Raw genomic sequence first — 27,633 nt, 5'->3', positions numbered from 1 at the left:
CCACCAAAAAACCCTGCATACACACCTCATGGATAGGGTGCACATTCTCTGGATTTAACATCTGCAGATTTTATTCATGGGGGACCTTTACTAAAGGATGTTGTATATTGCAGGAAACCCACTACACTGCTGGCCCTTCGAGGAGAAACTGAAAATGCATGTGCAGCAATCTCAGTGACCGCAGTTACCTAAGCAGCAGTTTGCCCTACTAATAAACATCTGGAAGCTACTGGCCACCACTTTGAGCACCTCTTGCAATTGTAGAAGCCAAAGGTAACTTGTATTAATTTCATGATGTTTCAATAATTTAATACTAAAATATTTATACAAGTTTTTTTCTCTCAGAAATGTGTAAACATTTTTGGCGGGCTCTGTATTTTAAACACAGAAAAATATAAAAGTGACATAACAGATACTTATATTTGAAGCAAATCTCTTACTGTATGATTGCTATCACCATTAAATTCAATGTATTATTCCAATTTCACTTCCATTATCAATTCAGTTTTTCTCTATAAACATTGGGATGTTTTTCAAACCAAAAGGGAGAGATCCGTGACAATAAAGTGCGTGTGATCCGTAGTTCAGGTCCTGGTGCCTCTTTGGGCCTCTGCCATGTGTGCTGAGTGGGCCACAGCAGCACAGCACTGTCTAGGGAATCCGTGCAATATGTGCACTAACCCAGGCACATTCTCCCAACCGGTCCTTAACACGTTACATAATGAGTTTCAGTCATCTCCCGTGCCCGGTGATCTTGGTAACTGCCTAGGTTTTAGCTTCCTTGGCCCAGTAGATACTGCTTGAATTATTCATATGCCAGATTTTTAAAAAATAAAATAAAAATTATAGTCCCAATTTCCCTAACTCAGGTACAAAAGAAAGAGACCAGAATTTGACTGCTTTGATGACAATAGGATTGAGGTATGAAATATTTACAGGAAAGCATTTTAGTTCTTATTTTCTAAGGACAATCTAAACATTCTCTTAGCTGGGTACCCACAATACTCAGCACAAATTTCATTTTCAAAAAAACTTACTGAAGATATTCCTTCAGGCAGATTAAACCAGGTTTTGTCCTGTTTATTATTACTAAGGAAACACTCTTGAATGAAGAGCAGAAAATATACCACAGTACACAGATTTCTTCCACTAAATGACTTAATCTGTCCTCAGGGAATCTATGGCATCAGACCAGGCAATCATCCAGCAGAGAAACGCTAGGAAACAGAGCATGCCACAGGAACTCTGAATTTCGATCCCTTCATGTATTGAATGGGGAATCACAAAGAAACAGTGCCCATGCCACACCATCTCCCTGATAACCAGAACTAAGATCTGATGGGAGCGCCCAGAGGCCACTGACGTTCCAAAATAAAAACATAAAGTCAAAACTTACCAGAAAGGAGCAAGCTGACTCCACAGAGAACTAAGCTGGCTAAAGAGTCCATGCTTCCCCAGATCTCTCCATCCAGCATCCACAGATGTGCATGAGGTCCAAGGATTCCTTCAGAAACCCAGAGCTTTGTGACTTTCCATTTGCATGTTCTACCAGCTCTTGTTTACAAGTTAGACACAAGAAAGAACAGCTCCGAAGCAGGCTGTAACAGTCTCATTGCTGTCTGAGCACAGGGAGTTTTAAGTTCCTTTTTCCTGTTTCCTTTGTAGATTAGGATGGGAAAAGCTGTATCTTAAAGGCATTCGGTATCAGCAGTGCTGGGGGCACTGCAAGCACTCCATCTCGCAGTTTATCAAAACACTTATCTGCCGCTTCTGCTCCTGCGTTTGCTGCAGTTGTAGGGGGTAGAGGGATTTTTGCTAGAAGTTTGGATCCTGGTCAGCATTTTCAGAAACAATAGGGGTATCCTCTAATAGGCGGGGAACTGAGAACAACAAGCCCTCCACCTATGTATGGTATGTGCTGAGGACCAGCCCTCTAATAGCTCTCTCGGTCCACCTGGGATCCCTAACAGAAGGGGCTTTTGGGTGTGGGGAGCAGTTTGTGCTTTTGTTTCCTCATTATAACCCACGTGGTTTGAATTGAGAAAAGAAATTTCCCGTGATGAGAAAACACAACCTAGAAGTCAATTAATTTGAGCGAGAACCAGTGAGGTCAGTGCTCTGTGTAACCATGAGAGACTAAAGCCCTAAATTGTGGCCTGTTTTCTTTCACACAGATCGCCTATTTGTTGGCTATGAGCCCAAAGATATTCCTGCTTTTGGCTGTAACATTAGTTTCTATGAATATTTCATTTGAAGGTGATCTAATTTATTAAGAACCAGCAATAAGATTTTAATAATGTTGATAATTTTAGTTTTCTTGCCAGGCATGGTGGCACACAAATATAATTTCAGCACTCTGGAGGTTGAAGCAGGATTGTCACAAGCTCCAGACCAGCCTGGATTACGTAGTGAGACCTGTCTCAAAAAACAAATCCCAAGCCATTAGCGAACTGGAGGTGGGGGGACCAGGCCTCACAAGGAGGTGATTGCCACCTGGAAACCAGTGCCATGCATGGGCCGTTGCTGGGATGGGGACAGCCACATGCAATCCTCTCTCCACCATATGCGGATTGTGGGGAGAGAGAATCAGGCCTTGTCTTCAGATGAAATATTCATAGAAATTAAAGTTGCAGCCAAAAGCATGAATATCTTTGGGAGCATAGCCAACAAACAGGCAATCTGTGTGAAGGAAACCATATCATTTTCATTGTTTTCTTGGGTTGGGTTTTATTCTTTTTTATTTTGTGTTAAACCTGATGGCATGAGCAGCTATTAAAAAAATAGCAAGACACAGTATGGTAGCCATTTTGGGTTTGCTGTTAGCTTATTTTGAAGTCCTTTATTGCATTCATTGCTTTGTTTTTATTGTTTCTGTTCTGTTTCGATTTCTATGTCCGAAGGTATCTGCAGCTATTTTGAAGACAATAAAGGTATAGCAACTACTGCTGATTTTGTGAGGTTTTGAAGTCTTGTTTCACTTACACTGATTTATTTTGATTGGTTTTATTGTTTTATTTTCCTTGGTTTTATCCTCTTTAAAATAAAACAAAAAACCCCATAGTTATAAACCAACAGTGTTTTGGAAATAAATTATATACAAATATTTTTAAATATCTGTGTAGAAAACAAAAATGATTAGGTTAAAATAAAAAGTGTAAGAGCAGAGAAAGTCCATGAGCCAAAAGGAAAAGAACCACTGGAGTAATGACATCTAACACAAGCACAGAAATCCTGTTATTTCAATGTTTATTGAAATAAACATTGTTTTCACAATATGAATTGCGACTTTAGAATACCTTGTTTATTACCTGCTTTCATCCAGGAGGAATATTTTAGTTCCTGACCTCCTACCAGAGGGAAAGTCAGATGCTGATAATCTTTACTAATTTCTACCCCAAGTCTTATAATATCAGGGATGCTTGTTAATGGAGCCGAGTGTAGGAGTGGAAAACTCCAGGTGCCATTCTTCAAGCACACCTGACCTGCAGTCAGATACACACTCAGGCACAAGTATTTGAAACAAAATTTTTAATCGCCTAACACCAGTTTCAACAGCTATCAAATGGCAGTACACCTTGGTTTTTTGAGCAGATTCACTGAGGTTTAGAATATGTAAAAACACTCAGTACTGTGCCTAGTTCATTGAAGGTTTTCATTAGATGCTAATAACTTTACTTTTCATTTTTCCATTGTTTTTCATTTAGGTCCTAAGAGTTTCTTCCAAAAAGCCACTCTTGTTCTGTGATATAACCTTAAACATGACATTGTAAAAGACCAATCTTGACTCAGGCATTCTAGGTCCTAACCCCAGCAACGTCGCAGTATTCTATGGAGCCTTGGGCAGGTCATTCTCCATATCTAGCACCATTTCTCCAACTGTAAAATGAAGTGTTTATGAGACAGGAGATGAGAGCATGGCCAGAGGGCGGGCAAGTGAGAGGGACCTGTCAATCACGGAGCAAGGACCCATGAGCAGGAGAATACTTCCCAAGCGCTTCACCTGGGAAAAATTGCTATCTTCAGTTTTCTCGTTCAAAATCACACAGGTTTTTAATAGGACAGCTTAGATAAGACACCAGCCTGACGAGTGAGGGATACAAAAGACTTCTCCATTAGCCTCTGGTCACTGTGATCTCTCTTCCTCAGAGACGTGCTCTCTCCCTGCAGAGTGTTTCCTTCCTACCGTTAGGAAATGTAAAATCTCAGTACCTTTTTCACTTAGCTTGTCCAATTCTTTATTCAGGACAAGAACCTGGAAAGAAACTCTGGAAAGAGCTCGCAAGACCTCAGAACTCAAAAATATTTTGACTGGGTACTTTCTCTTCTGGTTCTAACATCTCATCAGTCTTAAATGACAAAAAATGTTTCCATTCTCAGTCTCCGTGTTAATTTCTGAGCTCCTTTCTTCTAGGAAGTTCAAAGAATATGCAAGTTTCATATCTGTGTCACTGTGAAAGTCTGGGAAGGTTGTACTTGTGCTCCCTCTTAAAAGTATCACAGCTGAGGCCTGTGAGATTCCTGGCCTCAAGTCTTATATAACAGTCATGAAAAGCCTTGGATACAGGCTCCAGGAACCTCCTTCCTTAGGCACAAACTTCCTCTGTGCTTGATAGCCATTCAAGGAAGTAATATTTACTTATCTGCCCTCCTGTTGACTTTCTTGCAGGTTAAAAGTGCTACCTTGCTGTTTTCTCTGGGCTGACTTCCTCTCTTATTCAGAAAAGCAGTTCAGTTTTATTGTTTTCCTTAATTCTGTCAGAAAGTCGTACTATTATCCAGAAATACTACACAAGTTCTTCCTTCTATTAGCCAGATGTTGATTCCATTTCATTCTTCTCTGTGCAATCCAGATATCTTTTTTTTTTTTTAAGAACTAAACCAAACAGGTTTTATTCAGTTTTAGGATGAGGAAAACATCACATAAAATAAGTCATAGAAATGCTCTCATACTATATCAAACTACTTTCAATATTTTAAAAAATGCTCACATTGCAAATATGAAAAGTTTAACTCTTATAACTTCTGCAATAATACAACATTAACATAAAATTTTTTTCTGTACCAATTTTAAAACTGAATTACTGAATTACATACTAGTTTTTATGATGTTCATATACATTTTATTTATTCACTTTTAATGAGATCATTGCCAATATACATGTTATTTTCCTTAACTTTATTTTTACATTGAGTCTGTCCTGCAGCCATCAAAAATCTTTCAGTAAACTGAAAAGGTTTATACTCTGATTTTTCCTCTAGCTTCTTAGAATCAGCCACTTCTCTGTTTTCAAGAAGTCTTCCTGAACTACAAATCATGACTTGCAAACACACCTGCTTCAGTACAAATGTTTCTCAGGTATGCTCCATTCAAGCCATCTGAAAGTTTCACAACTGCTTTAATATCTGTTTCACCAAGCTTGTAATGGGACCTACATGGATTTTCAATATATCTAATTTTGCTAGTTCATTTGGTAAATCAATATGTATTTTTCTATCCAATCTTCCCGGATCCAGCAGTACAGGATTCAGTGTATCTGGTCTCTTTGTAGCCATGATCATTTTAACTTATGCAGGGTATCAAATCCATCCATCTGGTTCCATAACTCTGTTAAAATTCTCCAAATCTCTGTCAGCTGAAGCACCCGCAGAAAACCAACCACCACCAATCGCATCAATTTCATCCATAAAAACGATGCATGGCTGATGGTCCCTTGCATAATTAAACATTTCACTAACAAAACAAGCACTTCAACCAATGTACTTGTGCTACAATAGAACTAGATACAACCTTTAAGAAATTGAGTTCAGCTGGGTAGCAACAGCTTGTGCCAAGTGCTTTTCCTGTGCCTGGCGGTTCATATAACAAACAGCCTTTTGGAGGTATTATTCTCACATGCTGGAATAATTGTTAGTTTGGGAGAGGTAACAGAATTTCCTCTCTTAGTTCTTGAATCTGTTTTGACAGCCCTCCAATCGCAGAATAAGAAACATTCCCAGGGTCCTCATCAGACACACTGTAACCAATAGACCAACAAATATCTCATGATAGTGTAGTCATATCCAAGGCAACTCTTATTCCTGGCATCAGTGTACTTTTGTCAAGCTGTGGATGACAACCCACAACATATCTTGGTCCATTTGGAGTTCTAACAATGAATTTTTCTTCAGTTAATTGTCTAACCACTTCACCTACAATCTGCCCAACATTTTGCAGAACATTTTCAGACTACTCATACTGCTTGGTAAGTTCTTTCAATTGTTCTCTTAAATCTTTCAGACAGCCATCAGTCTCCTTGTGCTCCAGCAGCTTCTCGCAGTAGTCCTGAGCACCTTAACTCTAGGGTTCGCCGTGACTAGAAGTCATCATTCATTGGGCCAGATATGTTTTTTGGTATAACTTAATTCTCCACTATCTAGAAAAGAGATGTGGCTTAATTTCGCCTTCCGAAATCCATAAGGATGATCCCATCTTATAATCAGAACTGCAAGACAGAACTTTAAATTTAGATTTATTTTCCTTTAAAGACAAGTAACTTCTCCAAACTCCTCAGACCTAGGGCGTAAATGGCTCCCCTACCTCTTCTCATCCAGAGGAATGGACATACAGACCCTGAGAGAGGGAGGTCAAGCCAGTATCATTTCTTTAGGCAAGGCCCGAAGAGGTCCAGTCTAGGAAGAGATGGAGCAGGCCTGAACCTGTCTATTCTTCCACTGTATCCCCTTCCATCATGCCCATCCCCTTGATCTAAAAGACCCCAACACAACTGATGAGATGACGACTTGGGGCAAAGGGGCCCTCCATTTCCTCAGGGGTAGCTCTGAATAAATCTGTTTTACCAGAATGAATGGACCCCTTAGATTTGGTCAGTGGCCAGTAAACAAACCTCAGTATGAGGTATGAACTTCTGTGGCTGGCAGTGATTTCTTTCCATTATTATCCAGGATAGTGGCTCCATTTAATAAACGCTGCTGGGTTTTCTGAGCCTAAAAAAAGACTGAACAGTTCTTCTCTGGGATTCAGAATCTTCAGCATGAGATAGAAATCCCAGGTGTAAAATAAAGGTAATTCGTAAACAAAAATTCTCAGACACACTCTGCTCCATGGGTCTTAGAAAATGGAGAACTGTAGGAAACCACTCAGGCTGTTTCAAAGCTCTAGACAGGACCCCGCTTGCCTAACGCAGGCACACAGTGTGACACAAATATGTAACTATGACTTAGCACGAGTAATCACCTGTGTGCTGGTTACAGTGTTATGTGAGAATGTAGATAGGAGACAACCACCCGTGGAAGAATTATACAGTAAGGACGTGGCCTGCTCTTGTGCCCTTGGGCTCTGCTTTGCCTTGTGTGGCCTTGTTGTCTTGCACAATGCTTTCTTGTTAGCAATAATCACACCTCGTATAAACCTCAAAGACTAAGCCACTACCACCGCACAAAGCCACGCATGCGTTTTTTAGCCCGGGGAACCTCACACAGGAAAATCTCCCTTGAGCGCCCCCCTCCCCACAGTGGGCCGCCCAGAACCAATCAAGAAACTACTGTGTAATGTGAGCCTCCTCTTACGTTTCCCTCTAAGGATTACTTTAGCTTAAACATTTAATATAGTGAAATTTTATTTTAATTTAGTTCCCATTTCATATAGTTTTCATTTATTGAGTGAATTTAGAAGTATGTTATCTCATTTCCAGAAATGTGGGGGGTGTTTCTAAGTTTCTTTTTTTTTTTTCTTTTTTTGTACCAGGAATCAGACTCGTGGACCTTGAGCTTGCCAGGTGGGCACTTATGCTGCTGAGCTATATCTCTGGCCCTCTGGGTCTCTTTCTGTAAATAATTTCCAGTTTGATTCTGTTGTGATCAGAGAATACCCTTTGGATAATTATTCTTTTACATTTTCTAAGGTTGGCTTTGTGGCCCAGAATGTGGTTTATCTTGTTAAATGTTTCATGTACACATACAGAGTATATACTCTGCTGTTTTTGATTAGGGTGTTTAAATTTTTAAATTTAATTTTTTGGCAGGGGAGGTTGAGTCAAGGTCTCACTATTTTAGTGCAGGCTGACCTCGAACTCACTATGTAGCCCAGGCTGTCCTAGAATTCACAGTGATGTTCCTGCCTCAGTCTCCTGAGAACTGGGGACATGCACCATCATGCTCAGCTAAATTTTAATTTTAATTCTAATTAGATATTTAAATTTTAAGTTAGCTCATAGTACTAAGTCCTTTATATGCCTATTTATTTCCTTTCCATTTTTGTTTCTAAGAGCAAAGTATTAAAGTTTCTCCTAAATTTATGAATTTGTAGTTATCCTTTTGGTGCTATGAATTTTCCTTTGTGTATTTTGAAAGTCATTTTGAAAGTTCATTTACTCACATAGGAAATAATGTTTGTTACTTGTCTTAATTTGACCCATTTTTAATTATTTAATATCTTTATTTCCAATAATTTTGCTTATCTAGAAGCCTATTTTAATATTAATGATGGTAATTTTTGAAGTATAACACAGCAGACCATTTTTCACCGTTCTTTATTCATACCTCCACCTTAGCAAAGGTCATACAGAAGGAAACGAGCTAGATGCTTGAAGTTTTGTTTACCAACTGAATCATGACAGTGGAGAGGGGAGAAGATAAGCTTTTTTGACTAATGAATCAGCAGTCTGAGCCAAAACACAAAGTGCGGACCACCTAAAGGGAAATGTAATTGAGTAGGGACAAAAGAGAGAAACATAGCCAGACTCAAGTTCCATAAAACAAATCTGGAGCTAGATTGGACAAGAGATTTTAAATCAGGGAGTGTTATGATTGAATTTTTATCTTAGGAAGATAACAGTGACACAAATTTGTAGAGATTAAAGACAGGAAAACTTATGACAGATGAGTATTGCAATGTGGCATGTAAGGATCATCCAAATCTGAACTAAGACTCTAACAGCTCCAAAGGAGGAGACAACAAAAATTAAAGTAATAGAAACATTAATTTCAATGACTGTTAGGGATAGTGTAGAGGGAGGAGACTAGGGCAAGTGTAAGGCTGCTATTTTTATATAATTTGTTCAAAGCATCTAGCATAATGCCTAAGAATAACAGCTACCATCATCGTCATCAGCTGTGACAGTTTTCTGTGAGCGCTACAGAAACACTCACATCAAGACTCTCCTGCAGTCCCGCCCTTCTTTGTAGCATATTTTCCTGCCTGTCTCTCTCATTAGATAAGGGTTCCCAAAGGCAGCAATTGTGTCATATTGATCTCTATCTTGAGCAGCTACTTCTATAAATGATAAAAGAACATAATATATAGAGACTTTAAATGCTATTTAGCATTTTTGATACTATGAAAAATCAAATAAAGGAAGATCACTTAGTTCCTACATAAGCAGGAGTATGTTCATTTCAGTGCTATTAGCATTGATGACTTAAATGTCCAGGAAAATCTTTCTAAATGGAGATTCTTGTTTGTACATAAGAGAACCTCCATGAACATGTGTCCAAAAATAATATTGAAGATATCCCTTCTAGCCACTCAGGACTATAGGCATGTCACCCTAAAGTGATAATAATCCTCTAATGTCTGAACACTACTCCAAAACTACTAGACTCAGGACCAAATACCTCCTTTCATCAAAAGGCTGCATGGAAGTCCCCTGCCCTTTGTGACTCAAGGTCGACTCATCAGCTCTGTACTGTGAACTACTGGCCTTGCCTACAGTGCCCTGCAGGAGCATCCGGTTAAGCTCTTGAGCTTTATCTGGTGCTGCCCGCTCTTCGCTCTCCACACTGCAGGCACAATGCCTCCCTCAAGGTTCCTGGCATATCCCTGTCCACAGCCACATTCCAGTCCCTCCTCGGGGACCTTCTGTAAGCTCCCCCTTTGTTCTGAAAGCTTTGCCTATGAACTATTTCAGTGAAGTGGTTAAAAGATGAGGAACAAAATGAACCTGGAAAGAATGTTAGATGTGGGTATCATCTCTTCAACCACACCCATCCCGAGATAGTAATCTTGTCAGATGCAGAACAATAAAACAATGAGGAATTTAACAAAGACAACTCAAAATAGAAACTAAATTTTTATGAAGTACGCAGACATTTCATTTCTCTTACATTTGACAGAGGAGCATAAATCTGTGCAGTAATTTGTTGCACATAACAAAGTCTATATTCTATTATATGCTCACTTCTAAAACTAGCATTTCACCTCTCATTAATGTTAATTAATGATAAGTGGTCTGACATAAATAGAAAAATCCATAACTAGGAAGAACTTAAGAATTCATATGTGTTTAAAATGTAGATGAAAGTATAGAGGTTTTTTGTTTGTTTGTTTGTTTGTTTTTGTCTTTTTCCCTTTTATCGGTACCGGGGATTGAACTCACAACTGCCTGCTTACAAGGCAGGCACTTATGCCGCTGAGCTAAATCCCCAGCCCCTAGAGATGTTTTAATACAACCTACAGACCCATACACAAAAAGAATAAACATTAATATACGCAATTCATGACCTGGCATATTTAACCAACCCACCCTGCTTTATGAACTGAACAAATAGTGTCCCCTAGAACAGTGTAAAGTGTTAACAGAACTGGCATTGGGAACAGAAAAGCAAGTATAAACACCTAACCCCACCATCACTGCCCATTAACATTAAGTCACAGCTTCCTCATCAATGACCATATTTTGAAAGTACTAACCTCATCACATCCTCATAAAGATCAAGTGAGATACTGTATATACAATATTTAGTGTTCTGCCTTGGACAGGGCATAGGAAAATGAGTACCACCATTTTTATTCTTAAAGCTCTAAAAATGAAGTTAATATTCACCACTTGTATAAAGCTTGATGAATTTAAAAGATGAAAACAATACAGGCTATGCTCACATAATTTTAAGTGATTGCATGAGTACAAAATATGAATAATTCAAGTATGCTTCTGTTTTCACTTATTTCCAAGACAAATGTTTCATTCAGTGTGCTTTGTGTCTTGATTACCTCAGAAACAGGAAACATCTGTCAAACTTCATTCTCCTTTAAAAATAAAAATGAACGCCACAGTGCAAATACAAATAAAATAAATTTCTTACTTAAGGATAGTGAATTAATTGTATGCATTAATTACTTTTCCCTCTAAAACTTCAATAAACTAGAGAAATTTACAAAGGACATAAAACTAACAAGGCAAAGTAAATGGAACAGAAGACAAGATACCATGAAATTTTGGAAACTAGAAATTGTTAGACCAGAAATAACTGATACAGCAGAAACAGAAATCCTACTGCTAAGTGATAAGTGCAGGGAAGCAATATATACTGTAGAACCTCTAAAGGAGCAGAGATTACTGGAAATCACAAGAAGGCAGAACTAAAGTTAAGAATGATTGAAAATATGTTTAAAACTAAAAAATGAGATCGCATGTCACATTTGCTGGAGTAACTACAATGAAAAAGACAAAAGCAAGTGTTACCGAGGATATGGTGAACTGAGCCCTCAGATATTGCTTCACGGAGTATAAATGGTTCAGTCCCTTGAAAAAGAGACCAACAGTTTCTCAAATGCTTAAACACATTTACCTTATAATCCAGCAATTCTGCTTCTAAGTATGACCCAACAGAAAGAAAATCAATCCACACACAAAATTGAAACATGATTATTTGTAGCAACATTGCTCATGATAACCAAAAATTAGACATACCACCACTGGTAAGTCGTATCTGTACAATGGAATATTATTTGGCAATTACAAAAGAAATACTAACAGGCCACCTTACAGATGGATCCTGAAAACATACTAAGTAAAAAATCCAGTGAGAAAAAATCAAATTATATCACTCAGTTTACGTTAAAAGTCCAGATTAGACAAATCCATAGAAGCAGTAGATTAGAATTTTCCTAGGTCTGGGGTAAGAACAGGTGAGGAGTGGAGGACAGGACACTGGTGGAAGAGAAGTGACCACTAAAGGGCATTCAAGTTATTTCTGGAGTGATGAAAATGTTCTAAAATCGGTACAATAGATGCATAACTATAAATGTACAAAACCCCACTGAGTCATATACATTATGTGGATGGATTTTATGGTGTGTGTTAGATTTCAATGAGGCTGCTAAAGAAGATGAGGGAGGTCTTTTCCTTGGAAAAAGTAAAAAGGAGGGCTTGGGAGGGTCCATACGCGCAGTAGGATTGGACTGAAGTTTTGAACTAAACTTCAACTCTGAGCCTTCTTCTCCCTTCTGGCTCTCAGAAAACTAGTGGATCCCTAGGGAATCTGACTCGCCCAGGTGGCTGCTTTGCTACAGTGGGCTCATGGTCAAAAAACTGAGCTTACCCTGGGAGCTACTCCTTCTGCAACCCCGCTCTTAAAGAGACAGCCAAGACATATATTTGAGGAAAGGTTTTACTGTAAAAATAGAGGCTCACAAAAGCAGCCAGAAGAAAAGCAACCTGGAGGAAAGAGGGACTAAGGAAGAAAGAAATATCAACACATGCAAAGAAAAACTATGCCAGAAACACATGAGAGGATATTGTATGTGTGAAACAAGAACAAATGCTTTTAAATATTCAGATACATCCACACATGCATTACTCTTCAGTGATAAAGATGATGAGGTATCAAGCCATGTGTAGACATGGATGAATCTCACATACATGCTTCAATGTAAACAAAGCCATTTTTAAAGTCTAGCAATCTCAGGATGTAACATACAATGTGACAAAAGAATAGCTGGATAACAAATAAAATAGCCTCACTGAGCAAAGGGGAGTGAAAAAGGAACCTCACATTGTGTGTTTGCTTGTTTTTTGTCTTTTTTGAGGAGGGCTTTGCTTTTCAAGTTGGCCTTGAACTCACTTTGTATCCCAGGCTGACCTCAAACTTACGGCGATCCTCCTGCCTCAGCCTCTTGAGAGCTTACCTAACTCAGCTTTTTAAAAACTGCAGTATTTCAAACACTTGAACATAGAATTCTTTTAATATTAATAAGTTTAAAATGTTTATAAGTTACCTCTCCAGGAGGATATAAAATATTTAAAGATGGTGGTGCTAGTTACAAGATGTTTACTATGACAAAGGAAGGCACCTTGATTATGTATTGCTAATTTTTCAGCACACATTAAGCAATTAATTTTTTCCTGATTTTCAAAAATGTGTTACAAAAGGGAAAGTAAAACATTTATGTCATAACTTAGGACAGGCACTCACATATTGTGTTATCTTATTCAGTCTTTCATAACCTTGAAAGATAGTGATTTCAACTCTCATTTTCCAAAGGAAAATTACATAAATAATGTCCAAGATCACAGAACATGTGGCACAGATTCCATGAGTATTTATTGGAAATAACTATGAGAATGAATAATTTAAAAACAAGTTATACATATCAAATAGCTTATTATAAATTGCATAAATTGCACATAATGAAATTATTATTTATTTTGAAAGTTCAGTTATCCAATATCCTCTGTAATTTTTCAGATGAAGGTTTCAGAAGGGATGAGAGCTGAGCTGGGCACTGAAGTGTAGATAGACTATAAGTAAGTAGATGGAAGAGAAAAGCATCTCAAGTTGAGGCACGTAGAGGCAAAGCAATTCAAATGAGTAAGAACATGGTCAAAAGAAAGATGAATTACAGGACTTTCCTAAAAGAATTTCCACTTGGGGCTGGGGATTTAGCTCAGCAGCATAAGTGCCTGCCTTGCAAGCAGGCAGTCGTGAGTTCGATCTCTGGTACCGATAAAAATGAAGACCAAAAAAAAAAAAAAAAAAAAAAAAACAATAATAATTTCCACTCTATATTTTTTAAACTTACAATATGTACAGGCTCTGTAATCTATTAATTGTATGACTCTATTAATGTTAACATTTTTCCTCAATACACTAACAAATACAGAAACATCATGTAAATATGTATTAAAGAATATAAGAACTGAGAGACTTAAAATTTCCTAGGATGACATAGAATACTTTCTGTGACAGAGTTGAGATGTGAACAAACATTTCTGGTTTCCAATTCCTAGCTAATTTTTTTTTTAACCTACAAAGTTTGATTCCTCATCCACAAAAAGAAAGTCAAATCTGAAGAACTTGTGTTAGTTTTCAGTGAAATATAAATTCAGTGAGATTTTTCCAGGTTGACTATGATTCCAATAAATCATGCTCTTCTATCCAGTTTCTCTAAAAATACAGTGTAACAAAATACGAAATGTAAATGGAACACATCTACCAGACTCTGTTATCAAAAAAGAGAGAAGTCGAAAGGCGCGGAGCAGATTAGGGAGGAGAACGATTCTATTAGGTTTTGTGTTGAATTTGAGTCTTTGCTAGATAAGCTTTGGATTTCTAAGGCACTCATCTCAAAAGTCTCCAGGAACCACTTGGATTTTGTTTTGGCAGATCCTATAAACTATGTGTGTATGTGTGTTTGCTCTAATTCCAAGGATTACTTTTTCCTCCAGTGAAGCACCCAGATGTGAGTTAGTCCTCTGACCAGTATTAGGTGTGTGCATTTCCTCGGCCTGAGAGTTTAGAAGACCTCTGATCATGCCCCTCTTTGAAGATTCACTTAAAAAAAGAGTTGTGGTGCTTCTGGTCAATCCCATGCTAGAAAATCTCTCTCCCGTCTCTCCCTTCACTGTCTCTCTTCAATTCAGTGGAAACCTGAGAAGGACCAGGCTGACGGCTTGTCGAAAATGACAACTGATGAAAAGAGACAATCCCAATGCTACTGCAAAGAGGATTTTACTTGCCCCTGGCTGTTCCTAGGAATCAAGGAAGAATTTCTCTTCCTTCTCAAGAAGACATTACCCACTTCGTTTGAATCAGTGTTATTTAAAAAGTAAATAAATTGAATCTGCTCAGTGATTTAATAACATGGCAAATTTCCTGGTAGAATACAAGTATTTTCTAGAATGCTCTTGTCTTTTTGTGATGCAACAACAAAAAAATGAAACAGATGGGAAAATTAAAGCTCTCTCTTTGCCTACATTTCTCAATGTGTTGAGAAAGCAAACTCTAAAACAGACAAATTTAAAGTATTTCTCATGTTAAAAAAACTTTGTAGGCAAGTTTGAATTATTTCTGATTTAAAATTTTATATCTACTTGGTTTCAAATTTCATTTTCATGGTTTTCTTAAATTTTTACCATTTTGAACAGTCTCCTTTTAGTTAATTCTGGTTGTTTGTGTTATGGGGCAGACACACCATTAAGCTAAACCCCAGGCCCTAGTTAATTTTCATTCATCATATTTTTATAATGAATGTGCTGATTATATCATTCTATCTTACAATTGTATGTCTATTAAAGAACTCATGTTTCCTAGTGGAAATTACTAACGCAGACATTTAAAAAAATGTTAACCAGCCTCTGTTAGTGTTCTTCCTATGAAGAAGAATGGCCTAAAAAATACGCTTAGGAGTGTTTTTTTAGTTCAAGTTTGTACTCATGATATGCTATTCCATCACCCACAAAGATGAATTGTGAAATTAGGGAACTGAGCATCTCAGTGTTGGGTTTCTTTATATGCTTGTTTAAGGGCTTGGTCACCTGTACCTTCAAGAGTCTCTGTCCTTGAACTCTCCCCTTTTCACCCCAGACCACTGAAAAGTGAGACAAACATTTAAGTACTGTCAGCATGCTTCAAACTACAAATTGTTTAGCTAAAAAAATAACAGCCACATGACTGCATTACCAAGGTACTCAGACATCCTGTTTAGGACAGCATTGCTATGGAGGGGAAAGTCACCTACTGACGATAAAAGTGAACTTGGGAAAAGTTCTATTTCTGTATTCTTTCTTCTTCAAGTCGCTTGCCCCATCCCCTTCCCCCTGCCCAACTCTACTTCCCAATTACAGTAATTAAAAAGGAGAACATATCCCAATGGAATGCTTCTTTGTTTGAAACTTCCTTACCAGAAGTTTATTGTTCTTTAAAAAAAAAAAGTAACGTTTATTGCTGCATACCTGGTGTGTACATGTGATTTTTCTATAAATAGTACATAAAATCTTTTTACATTGCCTGCTGCTAGTAATTTATCTTGCTGATAGCAGATTTATTAAATTCCATTACAATTAAAAATCCTCCTATCTACCGTAACAGTCTTAATCTTGGGAATCTATCCCAAAGAAACAAACACATCAGGAGAGGAAGAATTATAAGGACATTTACTGTGCATTATCTGTAGTGTCAGAAATACAGAAACAAAATCGAAGTTCAACAATTAAGAGTCTGCTGAGTAGACAATGCTCCATTATAGGATACTGGGCTGCCACTTAAAATATAAATACAAATTAAATCCAAATAGATACATTATTTCCCATCTTTAAATTAATGATTGTGAGCCCTATATTTGCATATATATGAAAGCATATATACAAATGTTGCATAGAATTTTTTAAATAAAGAGAAAAATGGGTGGAAACATACTAAGAGGTTTTATGAGTTAACACACAAATGGGGTAAAAAGAGGCTGAAGTGGTTAAGGAGAAAAGGTGGAAAGAAAATATTCACTATGAAAGCAGGTGTATGAGCACAATGATGCATTATTTGAAACTACATATGAACTGCCACTTAGTGAACATATTTTAAAAATAGGCTTAGGCAGTAATACTTGAAATCTGCACAAATATGTAATAATTAATCCATAGCAATTAGAAATCAAGATAGAAAGATCTAGGGATGTGGATCAATAGCAGAGCACTTGCCTAGCATGTGCAAGACTCTTTAGTTTGATCCTCAGCACAATAACAACAACAAAATCATCTGAGGCAATCAGTTAACACTTAACAGGTATTGCTTAATATATTATTACCACATATAATTTAAAATTCCATTAAATTTAAAATCTTTATTTCCAGTATGTAATATTTGGAACTGTATAATAACTTCCATTTAATAATTTTAACTGAAATATTTAAAACTGTACAAATGACTTAATATATTAATTCATTTAATCTCCAGACTATGAAAGAGACATTATGTTCCTTATTTCAATTGTTGAAAGTGAGAATTAAAGAAGATATGTGGTACGAGTTTACTAATTTAACAAGTGCAAAGACTAAAGTTAAAATGCAGATTTTTTTGACCCAGAATCTAGGCTCCTTACCATTATTAGATTTGTATTCTCACTGTTCTGAATGTCAGATTTCCTCTGTTATAACCTTTCTTTTACTGGAAAAGCTATTGTGGTAATATCACAATCTTCTCAGCCAATGTAAACCTGGTTGTGGGCTTCTTTTTTTTTTTTTTTTTTTTTTAATTTAAGGAGAAAAGAAAAGAAAGAAAAAAAAAACAGTGAAGGGGTACAAGTTATACAGACAGAAGAAAAAAATGTGCAGTAGGAAATCACTAGTTAATGGATTACATATTGCCATCTTAGAAATAATTGTTCAAGTCACAGAATTAAAGCTTGTAGAGTGGACATTCCAACAATGATACTGCAAACAGTTCTGTTCAATGATCCAATAAAACTCTGTGATATCATTTTCTATCTTATACATTTAAATATACATGCAGTTATATAGTTTAGAGCACTTTCTTTTCCTCTCTTTTGTACAGTGACTATTACACATTTTGGGTTTCATTGCTCCCACGGTTCTTATTGCTTTTTTGGGAGAGAGTAAAACCAAATGTGACATAACAGAACAGAATCGGTCAAGTCAAAAGGGTGGACATAATAGATAATATAAAAACAAAATACAAGGTGATCAACAATGGTTACCATAATGCCTCCCACTATTTCTAATAGAATTGCCTATATCATTAGTTGTAATACAATTGAACAAAACCGTAAAGAATAAAACCGACAAAACCAAAACATTGGAGATATTGTAGGTCTTCAAAAGTAGATAAAAGTCAACAAGAATGGGCGTTATAATGAATCTCATTATCTTCTCAGCTGATGCCTAAACTTTCGAACCTGATACTATCCAGCAAAACAGAATAGAGGAACCTCAGTCAAAAACAAGATGGTGAGAGTAATACAGGGCTTCAAATCGAGATAATAGAAAGTCAAAGTGGGTTACTATATTATATCCTGCTATATTTTTCCCTTTAATTAAATGGATAAAAATAAAAAAGTAAATAATGGAGTGGAGATTGAGAAAAAAGAGGGCATAACAGCAAAACAGGGCAGATCAAAACATAACCATTTAAGCAGAATAGTGTTTCACCACCAGATAATCCTGACCCAAAAATAGTTACCATATTGACTCCCTCCCTGAAGTCCTTGAGTACAACTTCATATACTGTAGCATTAAGTATATCAAAACAATGTAAAACCATTTAAGAGAATGACAGCATTATATTTAGAATCGACTAACAGAAAATGAACAATGGTCTCTGTATAATCTCCTTGTCTTTAAAAGGTTTTTGCTTATACTATCGTACATAACAAAATCCAATAAGATACAACCTGTTTAGACCATTGGAGACAGAAGAACAAAAGCTAGATGAGACTTCAAAACAAGATGGTACTAAATCAGCATTACCTATTAAGATGTCATTTTCTCCAAAAAAAGCTGTTCCTATCATCTAATCTTCTCTGTCTCATTTCTGTTGAGCTCTTTTTCTGTCAGTAGCTGTCAGTTTGTCTTCTTCATTTTGTTCTCTGCTCCATTCGTTGTGGCCTCCCCGCCACTATTTCTGGGTTCTTTGTATTTTTCTTTTTTTAGAATATCCTGCAATACTTTCTGTAGGGTTGAATTGGTGGTTGCAAATTCCCCCAGTTCCTCTTTATCCTGGAAGCACCTCGTTTTTCCATCAATTTCCAGGGACAGTTGTGCAGGATATCTCAATCTTGGCTGGAGATTATTATCTTTCAAAGCTTGAATTATTTCTCCCCATGCTCTTCGTGATTTGATGGTTTGTGAAGAGAAATCTGCTGTAATTCTGATGGGTATTCCCTTGTAAGTGATCTGTTTCTTGTCTCTTACAGCTTTTAATATTCTGTTCTTGTATTGAATTTCTGGAATTTTTATTATTATATGCCTGGGTGTTTCTCTGTTAGGGTTGTAGGTAGCTGGGGTCCTGTATGCCTCATACATCTGAGTATCTTTACCTTTTGCTAAATTAGGGAAATTCTCCTGGATTATTTCTGTGAGTAGCTTTTGCAGTTCACTTGTTTGTGTCCCTACTTCTTCTTTTATGTTCTTAATCCTTAAGTTATGGCTCCTCTTATCATCTTCTTGTCTTTGTATTATTGCTGTGTGTTTCTTTGTTATTTTTAAGAAGTTTTTCATTTCATTCTCCCATGTTTCAAGTCTGCCCTCCAATTCAGATAGTCTGTCCTTAGTTTCTTTCAAGCTGTTATGCCAGTCTTGGATAGACTTCTTAATTTCTTGATAGTCCCTTTGAACCTGCTTCACATACTCAATGCTTTCTCTGTTTTCTCCATCAAGCAATTCTCCCCTCTTTTTCTGTTCTTCCATTCCACCATCTGCTTTTTCCTGGGTGGTGCTTAGCATTTCTCTAACTATTCTGCATACTTCTAGCTTCAGGTCATTGATAACTTCATTCCTGAATTGGTCTATGAGGCTCTCTATATGGCGCTTAATGTATATTGGTGCGGTGTCCACTATTGCCTGATTCTCAGGATTGGGGCCGAGGAGCCTTTTCTGTTGCTTCCCTTCCCCATATTTTCTGTTCCTTATAAAATGCAATCTTACATAGGAGGCCCGGCTTCCCTGCCTGTCAGCCACAGCCTGATCAAATTGCGCTGGCTAGTTGTTCCCGCCCACCGCTGCGCACCAGGGAGTTGCGGAGGAGGCAGCCACCGTCAGGCTCTGGGATCTGGGTTAGGCCAGCCTAGGGAGTCCGCCAGCAGCGTCACTCAGGCCAGGCACTTTTCACCAATTCCGTCCGAGAGGGGAATGTGTGGCTGGAGTTGCTACCGCGCCCTGCTCTTACAGGACTGCCCGAGCCCAGAAAAACCTCCGCTGGAGTCAAACTGTGGTAGGGAGTCAGTTTCTCGCTCACCTCGCCACCAGTCAGTTTTTGTGTACGCCTCCTTGTCCGTCCTGTTTCCGACTCTGTTCGCAGACTCCCGTTCCCAGAGCTCGGCGCGTCTCTCCTTGCCAAGCCGCTGTGGAGGCAGCCAGCCGCCGGGCGGCGGGAAACCCAAATCGCGGTTTCCAATGGCGCGGGGTCGAGCCTCTACACCGAGTCTTTTCTGTTCCTATTTTAGCGCCAGGACTGTATTCTAAGTTGGATTCTCTCAGCCCAGTTTGTTCCTGAGTCAGCAGAGCATATCTCTACTGGTTCGTATCTCCTTAGTCCGCATCATTCCTGGCCTCTGAGCCGAGCCTTTCAGAGAGCCTTCAGTAGTTGCTGTTGTCTGTCCGCCATGTTCTCCCTCCGTCCTGGTTGTGGGCTTCTATGGCATGTACTACATCCAGAAAGAAAAAATTTCTATATGGTAAATATTGTTAATGGAGTTTTGATCAGTCAGAATCAGAATCTTGACTATCCAAAACTAAGCATAAGTTTCTTAAGTCAGAATGTTACCATATGACAAAAATAATCATTCCTAAAAAAAAACCAAAATATTTTTAATTACTATGTCCAAAACATTACTCTAGAAATGGTTAGGAAAAAATGAATCTACACTATTATGTACAGGTAAATACCACAAACTACACAGAATTTATACTGGGGTCATTGTTTAGTGAAAATCAAAAGGGCAAGTGAAAACAATCAATTGTAGTTTATTCATACAGTGGAATATAATACAGAGCAATTAAAGTGAATAAAGAAAATCTGTAAGAATCAGCACAGATACCTTTCAGGAAAGTAATACCCACCAGAAAAAACAAGGCACTGAATGATTACCTTTTATGCAAAAATTTAAGCATATGAAACACTATATTCTGTTTACACACACACATGTGGATGATTAAAATCAGCCTGACTTCACTAAGCTGATAAACACCAAATTTAAGATAGTTATTAATTCTAAATTTTGGGACTGGAGAGAAAAATAAGACATCATTATATCTGTAACGTCTGTTTATGTTGGTATATTAAGATGCTACTTACTCATATCTGTATAGACAAAAATTAACAATTTGTTAACTCTGGCTAGCCAGTACATTGGTATTTGTAGATACCTTTTTAGGTTTTATTACTCCCACAGTTCTTATTACTTTTTTTGCAGAGAATAAAACCAAACGTGACTCCAATTTCACTGTATGAATGTCCACTTTATATGCTTTAATTTTGTAATTTGGACAACTTTCTGGGAAGATAATATGTAACCTATTAACTGGTGATTTCTTACTGTATTTTTTTTTCTTGAAATTCTGTATTACTTGTACCCTTTTACTGCTTATACTCCTTATAAGGTTGTTTCTATTTACTGAACTTTTGATATTTTTCAATAAAATCAAGAATATACCTGCTCTTAAAGAATGGCTCATAATAAAACAAGTGTTTTAGTTAATGCCCAAGCCAAACACAATGAGTTTTTAAAGATTATAGTGGAAATGGCAAGAAACATATTAACTGGGGATGTTTTGGATATAAAGTGTTAGAACTGCTAAGGAATACATGAAGTAAGGGGGGAAAGGAATGATATTTATGAATTTTAAATCCATTTTTGCTTGTAGACTTGTAGACATTTTTGCTTGGGGTTTTATCTTAACAGTACCTCAGTTGGATAAAAACGTGAAAAATATGAAACTAGTTGTGTGTTTCTATTTCATGTCCCTTGAACATAGATAGGTACTTGGGGTAACTACTTGCTAATAATCACTTCAGACATAAAGATACGACAATTACACTTCTTTCCCTTGTTGAGAATTGCTCTTAATCCCAAATAATAGTTGATTGGAAACTTCCGTATGTTTAGTTAACCATGCTGTAACATGTTACCAAAAAATAGTGATTAATAGCAATGCAAATGTTACAGTTCAGAAACCAGTTTCCACTGGTTTTAACATGTTGTATCTTACTATATTTCACTATATGCTATAGTATAAACAAAATTCTTTATAGGCAAAGAGATAATATAGAAACCGCTGTTCGTTTTCTATTAGCTGGTTCTAAATACCCTGTAATTCTTACGTTCTCTTGAATGGCTTCACACTGTCTTGACATGCTTGATGTTATAGCATACAAAGTTACACTCAAATAATTCAAGGAAAGAAGCACTATGGTGACTACTATTATGTTAGATTATCTGGTGGTGAAACACAATGATTCTTGAAGTGTTCGTTTCTGACCTGTGTTGTTCTGTTACAATGTCCTCTCTTATCTCAATCCCCCCCTTTTTTTAAATTAACCTATTTTCTCTTTTTAATTAAGGGAAAATTAAATTAAAAAATAACGGGACATATTATAGTAACTTTGTTGGTTTTCCTATTAACCTGATTTGAACCCCAGTATTGCTCTCCCCATCTTGTTCTGTCTGATTATTCTATATTCTATTTTGTTTGCTAGTATCCAGTTTGAGGGTATAGGCAACCACTTTGAAGGCAGTAAGATACACTATGATGCCCATTATGGTTTGACTATTATCCCTTTTTTGAAGTCCTGTAAGGTCTCCAGTGTAGGTTTTATTGGTCTTGTTTTGTACTATTTTGATCAATTCTGTTATACCTGATGATATAGGCAACTCAATTTAAAAATTAGCAAGAGGCACAATGGTAACCATTTTTGATCACCTGGTATTCTATTTTTGCATCATGTACTATGCCCACCCTTCTGTTCTGACTCTGTTTTGCTTAGTCACGTTTGGTTTTATTCTCTGCAAAAAAAGTAATAAGAACTGTGGGAGTAATAAAACCTAAAAAGTCTAATTGTTATTGTAAAAAAGAGAGGAAAGGAAGGTGGACTAAGGGATATAACCGCAGGTATGTTCAAGTGTGTAGGATGGAAAACCATATTACTAAGCTTTTGCTGGATCATTGCATGGAACTGTCTCCAATTTCACTGTATGAATGTCCACTTTATATGCTTTAATTTTGTAATTTGGACAACTTTCTGGGAAGATAATATGTAACCTATTAACTGGTGATTTCTTACTGTATTTTTTTTCTTGAAATTCTGTATTACTTGTACCCTTTTACTGCTTTGTTTTTTTATTGTTGGGCGCAGGCGCTCAACATACCATACCCCACCCGGGACTAAGGACCACGCCAGCTTCCGCAATGCGCTACGTCCCTCTTTAAATTAGCCAACCCGTGCGCACCCCGCGCTCACTCAGTACTCTGTGGCAACTCCTGATTGGCCACAGCTGGATATAGTAGCCAGAGCCTACATCCCATTCCCGCCCTGCTTCCTTGTGGGCAGCCTGTGATTGGTCACGGCCAAATATATAAACCAGAGCCCGCGTAAATAAACTAGCAGTTAACTGTCGCCCACAAAAGCATCTCCTGTCTCCTGTTTCATTGGGGAGCTGTGCCGGTCATTTTATGTCCTTTTTTTCTCTTTAAATAAAAAAAAAATGTTAGTTCAGGTATCAAAAGAATGCCAGGGGAAGGTCCTGCTTCCTAGTCTTTCCCAGCTCTTTGCTGCTGTTTCTCAGCAAACCTCTTCCACCACCTTCACATCACTCAAGCCACAGCCTTTATTATCCTCCCTCCTCTCTCCGAATCTTCTTTCCTTTCCCTTATATTACACTTATTTTTATTCACTCACTTGGTTTTTTTTTTTTTAAACAGTCGTCCTATGTAAACTCAGGTTGGTCTCAAACTTGCACCAATCCTCCTTCCTCAGCCTCCGAATGATGCGATTAGAGGTGTGCGCCACCACGTCCAGCTTCCTTCCTCCCTTTTACAAGGACACACAGATGGGCTATTTGGGTAATGCAGAATAATCTAACCATCTCAAAATCCGTAATTTAGTCACATTTTGCAAAACCCCTTTTGAGGCTGTGGATGTCTTTGGAGGCATTAGTTTACAGCCATTTAGAAGTTTTCCCTCCCCTGAATTTTTCCTTGTTCAATCACTGTTGTTGCTTAATATACAAAACATTAAATTTCTGCATAATTTCCATGTACACAGCAGTTTCACCATGAATCAACAAAGGTGGAAATTGATTTCTATCATAGCCAAGAAGTTCTCATTATCTCATTAATAGATGGGAATAGGGGAAATATTGGATTTTTATTAACTGATTTAAATTATTTCAGGATGTTACAGATAATGATTACCAAGTTGTAAGATTCTTACCTTGTATCTATTTCTCATCTTCCAAATGTACTGAAACGTGATTTTTTACTTACATTCAAAAGTATAATGTGCTTCAAATGAGGCTCTTAGCCCAAGGATGTTGCCTTTATTCTCAAGATTTTTATAGCTTCATCATTGGAACTTTAAAGACAGTTCACCAGACACAGGAAGACACAGCTCGTTATTTTAAGGTCACAAGGTACTTCGCTTATTCCGTCTTCTTCCCTTCCCCATTGTTTTAATCCACTTAGCTTCATCCCCACTCCTTCCTCTGCAGAGATGAGTGCCAGAGATCTGCGAGGTGAGAGGAAGCCCTGGCAGCAGAATGTGGCTGAGAAGGGGGCAGGGAGACAATCACAACTCACAAGGTAACAAGATCTCTACATCTCTACGGAGTTTGTTTGTGCGACCTAGCCCATTTCTCATATTACTACCTGATAATGTTTCACACTTTGCTGCATATCAAGAAATCATGTCATTAAAATAAATGTTGAGAATTATATGTAACATAGTCTAAAGTCTCATTAGTTTCCAGTGTAGATATTATTTTAAATATAATAGTATGCTCAGAATTTCTCATGTATTATTTTTTCATACAACAAATGGGATCAGTAGAGAAGAGATTTGAAGAAAGCTCATCTATCCACTGATCCTTTTCAAACGATACCTTAGTTTAGTGGCTTTCTTAGAATAGCTTCTATAATTCAAAGCTTTCCAATTCTAGTAATAAAAGTTTACTAGATAGACAAATGGATAAATGAAGAAAATATTATTATATAAATATTTATGAATACAGGCTGTAAGTGTTTTAATACTGTTTAAATATAGACACAATTCACAAACTGTTATTTTTAATTGCTGAGTTTGCATAATTGTTAGTTTCTTTTACAGATTCCATGTTTAACATATTCCTATTGAAAATATTTACATATAAAAGTTATTATTGGGCCAATTAAGATTACTCAATGAAATAGGTCTACAAATAATCTCAAGAAAGAAAATAAGTCCTACTTAATATTAAAATCTCACACACAAAAAAAGCCACCCCCTTACAAGACTTCCTTTATTTAATACAACTATCATCTGGCTTCCACCAGTAGCTCATCCTCTTGTAACAGAATAAAAACCCTTAAATCCTTAATACTTGCTATATAGGTATAGCCACTATGGTCAGTACACATATGAAATATAGTTAGTTTGGACTAAGACTGCTGTAACTGAGATCCAGTGTTCACTACACAGCTATGCTAATCACAAAATCACTACCATAGTTTGAAGTTAGCCTGACACACAGGAAACTCTGAGACAATTACAATAGCTAAAAGGAAAGGATTTATTTAATCTGGCAAGTTGATTACCTAAGTCTCTTGTAAAGCAGAAAACAAATATGTAGAAAAAAATGAAGATGGACAAAAAAGAAAATTAAGTGAAACTGGTACCCTAAGTCTCAGGAAAGCAAAGTTTTAAGAGGGAAGTTGTTAATATTAAACATTACATAGAAATTATACTGAAATAAAGAGAGTACACTCATTTTAATAATTAAGATATCATTGGTTATGTTAACAAGAGCAGTTTAAGCGAAGTCAAAGAAATATTGTTCAGAAAAGAGAATGCGAATTAGAGCAGTCTTTCAAGAACTTTGAAAGTGTCATTAATGGAGAGACAGCTGACGTCAGAGTAGGAAAAATAATAGAGGAAGGTTCCAAAAGAATTCAGAATAGTGCTGGGCATGGTCATATGCACCTATAATCCCAGCATCCGGAGGCTGGGGCAGGAGGCTCACCACTAGTTTGAGGCCAACCTGGACCACAGAGTGAGTTCAAAGGTAGCATGAACTACATAGTGAGATCCTTACCTAAAAAAACAAAGAATTTGGACTGGATAATGATAAGGACCAGCAGAAGAATTAGTCTTCCATGGAAAAGGGACTGCTCTTAAGAGGAATTTGGTAACTATGTTTCTAAAACATAAGCTTCTGAAAATGAAAGAAGGAATACTCATGCAGACGTCTGTGTAGATGTAACGGTGTTTGGAGAGTTAAAGAAATACAGTATCTATGTGTTTTATTTTGTTTTTTAAATATTTAAGTATTTTATACATCAAAGCAATTTCACACACACAGTTGAGTCTCTTACCATTAAAAATGGGCTCAGGGAGACCGAGTGACTTGCCCAAGGTCCTTGAGACAGAGCAGCAGAGGCGCTGCTGTAGACTCCAGTCTTCCCACACCACATTCCTCAGTAATGGCAGAAAGCAGAGTAACACGATTGTGAAGGGAAAAAACCATGGAAATACGAGACTAGCTTGAGCAAAATCAAGGGATACATTTCTTTCAGCAAGAGGAGTATCTTTCCAGAGATTAGATTTCCACAGCTGTTTTAAAGATTAAAGAAATGCAGCTTGTATGTGGCCCTCTCCCCTGTCTTATCACTCTTACACCTCACTTTCTCTTCATCTAAGATGGAACTGTCTCCAAGATACAGATTTTCATAAAAACCCTATGGGGAAGACCATCACACTTGAGACTGAACCCTTGGACACTATAGAAAATGTAAAGGCCAAGAGCCAGGATAACAAAGGAATTCTTGCTGATCAGCAAAGGCTGATCTTTGGTGGTAAACAACTGAAAGATGGACAAATTGATCACAACAAAACTCAAAAGGAGTCTACTCTTCATCTTGTGCTGAGATTCTGCGGTGGGACCAAGAAAAGGAAGAAGTGTTACACCACTACCAAGAAGAATAAGCAAAAGAGAAACAAGGTTAAGGTGACTGCTCTAAAATACTGTAAGCTGGATGAAAATGGCAACATTAGTCACCTTCATTGAGAGTGCCTTTCTGATGAATGTTGTGCTGGAGTTTTTATGGTGAGCCACTTTGAAAGACATTATTGTGGCAAGTGCCCTTTGACTTACTGCTTCAACAAACCAGAAGACAAGTAACTATGAGTCAATACAAGACTTCAGCTAAGAAAAAAAAGATTAAACAAGTGTTTCATCATGTTTGTGTTGTGGATGCTTTTATCAGGATAGAAGAGAAATAAAGTCTGTCCATGGGAAAACAGTACCTACAAGGACACTGAAAAATCTCAGGGATTGCACCTTACTGGGAGACAGTATGCTAGGGGTGAGTTTTGTCTTCATCAGGAAATGTCTATTAGTTAGCGTAACAGTCTCTGAGGCTATGGCCACACTATGCTAACACCTTAGGTTGGTATGGGATTTCAGACAGTCCGACATATATTTAAAAAAATTTTTATTAGCTCATATACCAAGTCATATCCCATTCTCTTTCATTATTGAGACAGTAATTAAGAGAAGAGCATGAACATTTGCTCAGTGTTACGTAGATTAAAGTTTTTGATGAGAGACAGAGGCTTCAACACTGAGGTAATGAAGTAGTTTAGGGATTAAAACTCTGACAAACTGGAGTGTATTATTCAAATCTACTAGAAACCCAATCTACACTCAGTGAAATA

At 37.3% G+C, this 27,633-nt stretch overlaps 1 protein-coding gene and 2 pseudogenes across 3 annotated transcripts in view; 1 reads left to right on the top strand and 2 right to left on the bottom strand.

Moving 5' to 3' along the window:
• The window catches only part of Tek (TEK receptor tyrosine kinase), a 130,564-nt gene extending 128,621 nt beyond the window's left edge, over positions 1-1,943 (bottom strand). For 2 of the 3 annotated variants that reach the window (XM_063252174.1, XM_063252168.1), the window contains exon 1: positions 1,397-1,943. Coding sequence is in view for 2 of the 3 variants with exons in the window: in XM_063252168.1 (XP_063108238.1) it covers positions 1,397-1,475 (79 nt within the window). In the remaining variant the exon portion in view is untranslated. The remainder of the gene's footprint in view (positions 1-1,396) is intronic. The other variant, XM_063252170.1, reaches the window with a different exon arrangement.
• Positions 1,667-9,725, bottom strand: LOC100712786 (26S proteasome regulatory subunit 10B-like; annotated as a pseudogene).
• Positions 9,726-23,710: 13,985 nt separating this feature from the next.
• On the top strand, positions 23,711-27,097 carry LOC100736162 (ubiquitin-ribosomal protein eS31 fusion protein-like; annotated as a pseudogene).
• The last annotated feature ends 536 nt before the right edge of the window (positions 27,098-27,633 follow it).

Source organism: Cavia porcellus, unplaced genomic scaffold (assembly GCF_034190915.1).
Source record: "Cavia porcellus strain 051 isolate PalLab524CR breed Dunkin Hartley unplaced genomic scaffold, mCavPor4.1 scaffold_1, whole genome shotgun sequence".
Taxonomy (NCBI): Eukaryota; Metazoa; Chordata; class Mammalia; order Rodentia; family Caviidae; genus Cavia; species Cavia porcellus.
Note: the sequence above shows the minus strand (reverse complement) of the source record. Positions and strands in the feature narration are given on the sequence as shown.